The sequence below is a fragment of a genome, unplaced genomic scaffold (genome assembly GCF_019419815.1).
Source record: "Pyrus x bretschneideri cultivar Hongxiangsu unplaced genomic scaffold, Pyrus_bretschneideri_v1 Contig8, whole genome shotgun sequence".
In the NCBI taxonomy this organism is placed as follows: domain Eukaryota; kingdom Viridiplantae; phylum Streptophyta; class Magnoliopsida; order Rosales; family Rosaceae; genus Pyrus; species Pyrus x bretschneideri.
In genome coordinates this window covers 2,831,342-2,842,212 of record NW_025999820.1, presented here as the reverse complement: position 1 = coordinate 2,842,212, position 10,871 = coordinate 2,831,342, and the positions used below count along the sequence as shown (strand labels likewise).

Here is a 10,871-nt window from a genome sequence, read left to right as displayed (position 1 = left end):
GTACTTGAGATACGGGGTTTTGACTAATTTAATTCCTAAACTTGTAAGTTATTATTCGGTTTGGTTTGGTATTGCTGTGCTTTGAAAAAAAAAACTGTTTCTGCTATGCTGTAAGAATAAGCAGCTGTGAAATAAAACAGCAGAATGTTTGATAAACTATGTAGTAAAAGTGCTTTTGAAAAAAAAATAAGAGCATTATTATAAACGTTTGATAAACTTTTATGTAAAATACATGTGAAAAAAGCTAGTTTTTCAAAGCTGAGTTTTGCAGCTTTGTGTGTTTTGACTTTTTTTCACCCAAAACTGTGAAAAAAAAAAATGAAATTGAATGTTTACCGAACATCAAAAAGCTTCAACTGTTTTTTATAGCCACTTTTTTCAGAATCACCTCAGTATCAAACTAGGGCTTAGTTTCCCCTTCAACTTTTAACATATTATTCTGAAGGCCGTCCTTATCCAGACGACAAATATTTAAAGACAGTGTCTCTTTCGAAGATAAACTCCCAAACTAATCAAACCTAGTCATAAACTAACTAATTAAATACAGATAATCGGCATAATTTATAATTAAATGACGACAGCGACGACGACGGTGAAACTTTGTCAACTAAGATTATGCTTGGCAATCACACTGTTTACAAATGGTACTGAACAACCAGAAAATCCTTGTTCATTAAACAAAATAAGGTCCTATATCTTACAAATGCCACACAACACTACACTCTATGTTCTTCCTCAAACACCAACTCCAAAAGGAACGAAAGGAAAAAAAAAAGGGGAAACGAATATCATACCGGATAAACCGACGATTCATTCCAACATAGATCTCATCAGCAAGCTCGACCGTGCATTACTTACACGAACCTTAATGAAATTCAAAAGGCGATAACCAGTTGGTTGGGGGGGCCGAAAAGTCTGTTTGCATCTATTTAACCATCCAGGAAACAACCTAAAAGTACACTATCAACAACCAGTGTTTTACTACTCTCTTTTCACTATGTCAGCTTTCCGATTTGTCTCTTCATATCTAAGCTTCTGTACACTCTTTTCCAATATCATCTCATTCGGACTGCAAATTCTTTTCGGTTATATCTTCCTCTTGAGTCTGCATGCATTCATTCGTTTCAAGCCATAAGAAAAATAAAGAGTAGGGAAGCAGTAGTAAAATTTCATACACAGAAGATGCATGGGGGGCTGCACTAGTCGCACGGAACTTATAGTTTCACAGATTTTCATCCAAGACCATTTCAAAATGACTCATAAAATATCGTGAATCTGACCCCAGTAGAACTAGACTATTATTTAGAAGGCTGGGAAACAACCATTCATGGTGGGGCATAATATATCCCCAAATAATTCCGCTCAGATTCCAATAGAATTTGAAAAATCAAGATTTATAGAAAATAGATTTTCCTTCAACCATAACAAAAGGGATTAGGCATCAACAGCAATTATCGACATCAAAAGAAACAGCTAAAATACCGCACTCTAATACAGAAATTCCATGTCTTAACATAATACAGGTAACCTACATACTCTTCCTATTTATTTTGGAAAGGGGTCTGGAAAGACAATCATAGAGAAATCAAAACTAACTATTCTTTCCTGTAAAATAATCCTCTGAGATATGTCCTTACACTTCAAAGCATTACACTACGACACTAGAATCAATCTTCCTTAAACAACTGACATCAACCCACTGCCAATACAAGCACGCTGAAATACAAACACGAAAAATGGATATAATCCAAATAAAAACTCATCCATGTTAAACAATCAAAAGCACAACTTCGAAAATAATAAGAAACACATAATCATGATTTAGTAGAGGCCTTCAAGAACATTCAAATCAGTGGGACAACAAAATTGTGCTTATTTTTAACTGACACAATCAATTACATGTCCCTTCTGTTGATGCTAGCAACATAAACACTAAATTGCAATGGATGCAAACATACAAAGTTATCAGGCAATCGATACAATCAACCTATCATAAATGTTAACACAAAGCATCATATGCAAGACATTATATGATTAAGAAGCAGAATTTAATGCTTTACTTCCATAAGGAAAAACATCAGAGCAGGCATAATTAAATAATACCTGACCGTGGTCAATTACTTGTCCAGCATCCCCCAAGTTCAATTCTTGCATCTTTTCCTGAGCCTTAGTGTCACAGGGTAAGACACCATTCTTTACATGGTCTGGTTCCACAACAGAATTCTGTGCCTCTGATTTGTCTTCACTGGAAAGAGTGCCAGTTAAAGTCTCCCCAAAAATCACTTTAGTAACCTTTGTGACTTTATCTACTATTGAAACAGTACCCTCTTCAGCATCTTCATGAATTTGATGAGATGGCACTGATGCAACGCTGAAGTCAAAATACATATACGAGTCAGTTTAAATTTTCTCAAACAATTGAAGTAAATGAAATGATAAATTATTAAGATACTATTTCCAGAAATACTGGCAAAAGACAGTAAAGGGTTAAGTGTTGTACCACTGGCTATTGGCATGTTCTGAGGAATTCGGAACGGCATCCTGCTGTTGCCTCCTTTTCTTAACATTCTGCCTAGGCTCAAGTAGTGGATCAAAACAGCCAGCGGACAAAGATTTGTCCACTCTTCTTTTCCTTCCTCCCCTGAAGACTTGTTCTGAGACTATGGGGTCACAACTTTCACCATCAAATTCCTTAATTTCAGATTCAGAATCCTTTGTTCCATTAGAAAGGTCACCAACAAAGGGCACTTCAACAATAACCTTTGGTTCACCAAAAGCACACTGTCTCTTGCTGAAAAATGCAGGTGAATTGCCATTTCCCATGTTCCGATGCCCATCATATTTACTTGATGTTTCTATCTGTTCAGTTACTGTCAAGCTTGTTTTTTCCAGAGAGATCACAGGGCTTTCTTCAAATTCCAACTGGTGCTTCTCAGGAGAATTTTTAAACATCAATTCCCTCCAACGTCTTAACCACGAGAAATGAGCAGAACTGGAAGGAGATAGCCCTATCTTTAGCATGGACGGGTTGCTAATGTTGTCAGCGTTTACTTCATTATGCAAATTAACATTAGCGTCTCGTACAGAAGAAGTTTGCTTCCAAGATCGTCTAGAAGTTTTCCGGCTGCGAGGCACCAAATCAGATTGTTGCATCTCAGCCACAGATGCACTATCTAAAGCAGCCTTCAAATGTTCCAGTTCCTTCAGGTGTTGAATAAGACCAAGAATATCTTCTCTATCAGCGTGCAATAACTCCCTCTGTTCTTTTAGTTTCTCCCTCTGAACCCTCAGTTCCTCAATCGAATTACATAGCTCTGCCCATTCACGATCCCTTCGCTCACGATCCAAGTTTATTTCTATTCTCTCAGACTCAAGCCTTTTCCTTTCTAGAGCAACCTGGTCCCTCTCTTTTGCAGCTTCTTCCTTGAGGGAGCTGATAATCTCAACTTCATTTTTCTTTTCTTGCTCAAAGGCAATCTCCTTTTCCTTCAATGAACATTCTAACTCTTCATGTTTTTTATCTATACAGTTCTCCAACTCTCCCTTCCGTATCTCAATTTCCAGTAAGAAATCTGCACGCTCCTTCTGCATCTTACTGAACCACTCAGTACGCTCGTGAACCATCTTACTCATGAAGTCCTCCCGCTCACTAACAAGTGATTCCACATCCCGTTTGTGCCGATCTCGCATTTCATCCTTCTCCCGTCTCAAGTTATCATGCTCATCCTTAATAAATTTTGAGAACGCCAACCTCTCCTCTGCTACACATTCCACTTCCTTACGCAGCTCTTCTCTCTTTTCATCAATTAATTCCCACTCAGATTCAAACTTAGCTTTCTCTATAGATAATTTATCTGCCTCTTCCATCAACTCTAGCTTTTGAGCCCTGATTAGATCTATTTCTTCTTTAAGCTTAATCTCAAGATCTGAAAGCTCACTTGTTTCAGATTTCAAAAGCTCAAACCTCTCCCTAGCACAATCAAGTTGTTTCCTCTTTTCTTCAAGTGAATCCAAGGACCTTTGAAGTTCTAGCTTCATTTTGATAATTTCTTCCCTTTCTATTTGCAACATACCACTATTCTGCTCAAACTCCTTCTCAGCCTCTCTCAAATTTTTTTCTTTCTCGCCAACAAGATTTGACATCTCTGCCACTTCTTTCTCCCTATCCATCAATGCCCTTAACTGAACTTCCAAGTCATGCTCCCTTTCACACAGTAGATCTTCGCGTTGATTGAGATCAACCTCCCTCAACTCCCAAGCCCGTCTCTTGGCCTCAAGTTTATCTTCAAACGATTTCCGCTTCACATCCAACTCCGTTTCAAATTCAGACTTCTTTTTCCTCAAATCAGCTTCGTGACTTGCTATAGCTTTCTTAATCACATCCTGGACCATCCATATAAAGATTGAGGATAAGAAAGAATTAACGAATGGTAAGTCAACATCAGAACAAATTTAACAGGAAATAGACCATTGAATCACTCACAGATTCCTTGCTCATAAGTTTTTCCTGCAAAGAAAGTATCTCTTGCTCTTTTTTGTTCAATAGAACTTCTCTTCTAGTTAAAGCCTGCAAACACTTGAAACAGAACCACACTAGTGAATATTTCAATAAACAAATAACATTCAGATAGGGAAAAGAATTTAACAATAGGAACCTCCTCTCTGTTAATAAGGGAAGCCCCAGTCAGCTCCAGATTCAATTTTTCTTCATCTAGGGCTCTACGCTCCTTCTCAATATTTGCTTTTACGTCTTCTAACTCTTTTTCAAGTCGATTCAGTTCCTGAGATTGACCAAATATGAAATCCTCCCTTTGGTTTAGCAGAGCTTGTGCATCAAGTAACCTATCTTGTTCTTGCTGCAAGGATTTCTGCCTTTCATTTAAAGATTGTCTATCAAGGCTTATCTCTTTCTCTTTTGTTTCACAGCTACAAAATAAAGTTAAAAAGAAAATCAACAAAATTAAAAAAAAAAAAAAAAAAAAAAACTTTCTACTGATTTTATGCATAGAAATACTTAGAAGTCGTTTACTGAGCTAGCCAGCCTTGAACAGCGCTCACCTAAGGGACCTACAACATTGAGGGATAGGAGGGGGACAATGCATTTCATGGCCAGATTTAACACAACTATTGAAATAAATAATTCATTGAAGTGAATCCATCCCTTGATGCATTGTTCCTCACTTGTCCCTCATTTAAGCACCGCAAATGAGAATTTGACTTACATTTATATATCTGACAGGTGATGATAAAGCTGACAGATCCTAAAACTGAGAACAGGGTAATCACTATTTAAACAATAACTGAAACACATACTCCATCTTGAATGACAGAATGTTCCTCCTAAGATCATCTTCACGAGCTTCAACTTCTCGCATCTTTCTTTCAGCAATACGGTGAAAGCGACAAGCTTCCGCTTGCAAAGATTCTGCTGCATGCAGTTTTCCCTCAGCATCTGTGAATTTCTTCTGAGCATCCTCCACCATTTTCCGTGCTTCAGACAATTTACTGTCAGCTGCAACCTTCGTTTCAGCAGATTCTGCACGCAGCTCATGCATCGCCTTCTCAATCTACATATCCATGCAAAAACATGTTATCATCACATGCAAAGAAAGGAGATGGTTACTACAAAGATTCTCAGTCGAAAGCTTACACTAGCTATACACTCTTCCTTGACTCCTACTGTCTTTTTTAGGCACTCCTCCCGTTTCCTTGCATCAGCCAAAGCAGATAAATCTGCAGCTTTATCACGCTTATGCAAAAGTTCAGCGGTCTTGGCAGAGGCTTTAATTTGCTCATAATTGGATGCCAACTCCTTTCTTTCCAATATGAGAAGGCCCATGTGGTGTTGGTGGTTGAAAATCTAAATTAAACTAAACTGGTTAGCAAAATAACAAAAGGAAAAATTTTCTACCACACTTCATCGAAAATATACGAACAACATATCCATGTTTCTCACCTTAAAACAAAATCAAGGAATATCACCACCACCAAAAGTAACACCACAAAAAAGACTCAATAGACATCACGGTTCTTAAGGTACCCCAACCAAATCAGTAAGCAGCATGAGACCAACAGGCAATGGGGAGTCGACAAAAAGGCAAAAGAATAGAAGATAGAAAATGGTAGACAAATGGTCGTAGTTATATTGATTGACATTGTTCAGGAGAAACAATGTTGAATACATACATTCCTAGAATAAAAAATAAATTAAAAAAATTCATTCATTATAATGGTATTTTGTAACCCAAGAAGAAAAGGATAGAACTTAATAACGATGGAAGCCACGGACCTATGTCATTTCTTATTCAGGATCAAACCGAGCATATTTCTTATTCAGGACCAATCAAAACACATTGTACACATAACGACCCGTCCAACCACATTCCCTAATGCCAAAACTCAATAGAAAGAAATCAAGTTTCACTATTTCACAACACGGCGACTAAAAAACCTCTGCTTGCCAGAATATTGAATCGAACAACAAAACTATCAAGAACTTAATCTATATAAAAATAAAACTCAACCAACAAAATTGTATACAATTCTTCTGATCCTGCTTGGGCATATTCGATTGCCTTCGAAAATAAAAAATAATAATTGAATTCCACTACTTTCTGAATGCTACATTCAGCCAACAAATTATATAAAATTCCCTATACAAAATACCCACTGCTGAAACAAATAAAGTAAAATTCAGAAATTCAAATTTCGAAACGCAAAATTCAAAATTGCAGAGTGAGAAAGGGAACAACCTCTGCTTCAAGCTTCGCAATATATGTAATGAGAGCCGCCTTGTCCCTCCGTTTAATCGATTCCTCGTCAAATCCAGCTTCTTTAAACCTCTTCCAGATCGCCTCATCACTGACGGCGCCAGGGCTCTGCAAAATCCTAGACCCCGGCGTTATGGACAGAGCCCTACCGGAACTCGGCGTCCTCGCAAACAGCTCCGACTGTGGAGACGCCATTACGTCGTCGGATCACCAGTTCAGTAACACAAAGCTAAAACCTAGATACTTTACCAATTTTTGATCTCGCTCTCCTTGCTTTTTCTTCTCACCTCAATCTCTCTTGCTTTTCCGAACCTCTTCTTCCTCTCTTTCTCTCTCCTCTCTGTGCTTTTTGGATGTCTTTGTCCTGTGCGTTGAATGCTCTCTACTCGTTGGACTGAGTGGCTGAAGCTTTTGTTTTATACGCTGGGGGGGAGGCGACGTCGTTTAAGGGGGTTTTTGGTAATTAAGCCGTCTTCTAATTCTTGTTTACCGGCACATATTTTAATTTAAAATTTAATTTAATTGTGGGGATGTGACTTTGCAAGGCGAGATCCCACTCGCGGTACCCCCACTCTTCCATTGGAAGCTAACTGGAGTCAACCCTCCACGTCATCAATTTGGCAAAACCTTTATTTATTTATTTTAATTTATACTAGGATACAGACACACACAAAGTGTGTGAGAAAATTTTTTATTTTTGTTTTTGAAATAAAAGGAGAGAAGAAGAGATATATAGAGAATGTGGGAGTGGAATTTTTTTTTTTTTTTTAATTAGAGATATGTTAAGATTACATGTAAGTGAGGCTTTGAAAAAAAAAAAAACAAAATTTGGTTGTGTTAAACCGATAATTTCTTAAAATTTTGGTTGACAATGAGTGTTTTATTAATTAATAGAGATATATAATGGAGTTTTAATGAAAATGATTTGAACTAAGACTATTTTAATAAAAAAAAAACTAGCTTAAAATATTGTTTAACCAAAATCTCTTCAAATTTAACCATAAGAACGAATGCCCTAAATTATGATTACAAGGCCCAACATGCTCAAATATACTTTTTCATAATTACCCCTAACAAAAAGAAAGAAAGAATAAAAGTTTCTTGATTCTCACCCCACGTGATCTCACCCTTTCATATTAAATTGTTTCCCAATGAAATTGGGACACCTAATCCCAACTTAAGATTTGCATAACACATCACTTTGGTTCCTGAGATTGAAAATCAATAGAAATGGTCCCTGAGATTGTCTATCATCCATTATTTTGGTTATTCCGTTAAAAACTCCATTAAGTATTCCGAAGCTCTTGGTAGGAAGTTTGGACAATTTTCAAAACTTCGTAACTTAATCGTTTCTTAGCCAAATTCGACCTATAATTTATCAAAATGAAGATAGGAGAATGTAGAATAAGATTATACCTATTTCAAAGCCCAATGGTCGACGAAGATGACCGAAAAATAGCCTAAAAGGTGACTGGTCCGCGGGAAAACTGGAAAACTCGCGGGAAACTGGGTAAACTTTAAATGTTCATAACTTCTTCAATACTCAAAGAAATCAAGTGATTCAAAAACAAAAATTATAATTCTCAATGCGACGAAGAGAATGATACATTTTTTTATGGCTAACTCGTCGTGGTTTGGCCAAAAAAAGGCTCGAAAGTGGCTAACTTGAGACCAAGACAGCCAATTTCGAGCCTTTTTCCAGCCAAACCACGGCGAGTTAGCCATCGAGAAAGGTTCCACTCTTTTTGCCTCGTCAAGAAGTATAATTTTTGTTTTTGAATCACTTGATTTCGTTAAGTATTGAAGAAGTTATGAACGTTTAAAGTTTACCCAATTTCCGACGAGTTTTCCAGTTTTCCTGCAGACCAGTCACCTTTCAGGCTATTTTTCGGCCATCTTCGGCAACCATTGGGCTTCCAAATAGGTATAATTTTGTTCTACACTTTCCTATCTTCATTTTGATATATTATGAGTCGAATTTGGTTAAGAAATGATTGAGTTACGAAGTTTTGAAAATTGCCCAAACTTCCGGCCAAGAACTCCAGAACACTTAATGAAGTTTTTAACGGAAGGACCAAAATAATGGATCATGGACAATCTCAGGGACCATTTCTATTGATTTCCAATCTTTGGAACCAAAGTGATGTGTTATACAAATCTTAGAGACCATTTTGGCTAAAAAGCCTTCTAAAAAAATGGTGTGGTGCCCCACCTCCCTTCTTTTATGTGTCACATCCTAGTGCTTTTTTTTTTTCTCTTTTATTTAATTTTTTTAAGGGAACTTCAACGAAAAGCTCATGGTACTGTTCAATTTAACGAAAAATCACATTTTTACACTAAAAAATCAATCATGGTACTATTCACTTTACCCCTTATTTTGTCCTTATGGTTAAAACTCAAACTTTTCAAGCTCTTTTCGTTAGTTTTCCTTTTTTTTTATTTGTTGTTCAAATGTTTTTGACATCACATGATGTGACGACCCGTCCTGAATTATTATACATATTTTCTCCCCGAGTGTATAAAGTGACGATAATGCCCTTGTGGTTTTAGTGACATGGATGTACATATGCAGTTTTAAATTAATTTTCTCCCTGACATTAAATTGTATTTGATGTCACGAGCTCGTCGACCCAAATTAGGGTCGAATTGGGTTCGTAACAAACATGTTGCGAACGAATAAGTGAAATTGGGTAAAAATATAAAATTGGGTTGGTTTTATTTCTATTTGGACTCATTTGTTTATGCCCTAAATTCTATAGCCCAATTAGGGCTTGTGACCTTTTGATTCTACCCAATCCCGTAGCCCACACACATACATATATACCTTCTCTCCCTCATCTTCTCAACCCTTCTCCCCGTCTGTACGAACATAGACTTCTAGCTCACAAACACCATCAAACTTCACGGATCAAGTATCTAGACACCACCATCACTTTTCTCGTGACTCCATGAGTTCATCCATGCCCTTAGGTCGAGAAATAGATGTCGGGAAGTCGTGAACTCGCGAGCTCCTGCGAGGTGTATCATGCTCCGTCATGATCTTGGTCTTTTTCTAAGGTATAAAGGCTCGAGGCGGGTCATAATCAACTTAATCGGTACCCTAGATTAGTTTTGGAGCAGTTTGAACATTGGAATAGACGAGAACACGGAGTTGCAGGTTTGGCCGGTTGTTCAAAGCCTTATTCCGACCATTTTCCGTCGGTTTTAAGACCTTAAATAGGTAAGATTGTGTTCTTCTAGTTAAGAGCTTCAAATCCATATAAAATTCCTGGAATTTGGTTGAAAAATGATGAAGATATTAAAGTTTTAAGATTTCCCAAAAACCAGCGAAACAAACAGCGGCTCTAGTGAAGCCCACAGAGGAAGGAAGAGAATATTCCGTCAACCTTAACAGAATATACTAATGGCATAAGGTAACTTTAACGGAATATTCTATTATTTAATGGCATATTCCCTAATGCGGTTAGGGATTCCGTCAACGTGCTAGGCACGTGCCTGCTCGTGGTCAGCGCATGTGCCCGTGCCTTGGCCTACGCGTGAGAGCTCGTGGAACGTTGGAAAATTTTTCTAAAAATATAGGGGTGTTCATGGTGTTGAGGAGGTCACATTGATATATTCAAACACCCCATTTGAGCAACGTATGAGAAGTTATTCCTAGGGATTTTGTATGTGCTTTAAAATTAATGTTAAATTAGTTATTTTGCATATAGGTGAGTGATGCGAGAATTACTTGACACTCAAATTAAACCCTCGTTTGACAATTGTAGTAGAATGGATAAGTGAGGGATCGTTCTAGACCGGGGATTAGGAGGGCTTGCTAAAACCTTCTAAATTGACTTAAAAACATAAAAACACAATATAAAACACTATTTAATGCTCGAAGAAAGCAAAACTAAAAATAAGAAAGATTAAGACTAAGACTTCAACGAAATAGGGGGGAATTGGATTTGGACGAATTTAAACTAAAACGTAAAAACAATATAAAATGTTAAACTAGACTCAAAGAATGTGAAATTAAACGTTAAAACACTAAGACAAACCAAAAGAATCAAAATGCTTTAAAAACACAAACTAAATTGATTTCTAACTATATTGCACATT

At 37.1% G+C, this 10,871-nt stretch overlaps 1 protein-coding gene across 3 annotated transcripts; it reads right to left on the bottom strand.

Moving 5' to 3' along the window:
- Positions 1–588: 588 nt before the first annotated feature.
- Positions 589–7,163, bottom strand: LOC103934192 (protein CROWDED NUCLEI 4-like). Of its 3 annotated transcripts, none has more exons than XM_048575420.1 (8): positions 6,753–7,163; positions 5,651–5,860; positions 5,314–5,567; positions 4,656–4,926; positions 4,484–4,567; positions 2,501–4,383; positions 2,104–2,371; positions 589–1,105 (listed from the first exon to the last, which is right to left on the bottom strand). In XM_048575420.1, exons 1-8 carry the CDS (start codon positions 6,963–6,965, stop codon positions 1,061–1,063), a joined length of 3,228 nt encoding a protein of 1,075 aa, XP_048431377.1. In that variant the 5' UTR covers positions 6,966–7,163; the 3' UTR covers positions 589–1,060. The 3 variants fall into 3 exon arrangements, with proteins under 3 accessions (XP_048431377.1, XP_048431379.1, XP_048431378.1); XM_048575422.1 differs by having other exon boundaries at positions 589–1,108; positions 2,149–2,371; XM_048575421.1 differs by lacking the exon at positions 589–1,105 and adding an exon at positions 1,578–1,716.
- Positions 7,164–10,871: the final 3,708 nt, after the last annotated feature.

Excerpts from the sequence above, each read along its gene's own strand:
- LOC103934192 (XM_048575420.1), bottom strand. The coding sequence starts at position 6,965 with ATGGCGTCTCCACAGTCGGAGCTGTTTGCGAGGACGCCGAGTTCCGGT. Across the intron at positions 4,927-5,313 it reads ATTCTGTCATTCAAGATGGA|CTGTGAAACAAAAGAGAAAG; the intron begins GTATGTGTTTCA and ends TTTATTTTGTAG. Across the intron at positions 1,106-2,103 it reads AAGTAATTGACCACGGTCAG|ACTCAAGAGGAAGATATAAC; the intron begins GTATTATTTAAT and ends GAATGCATGCAG.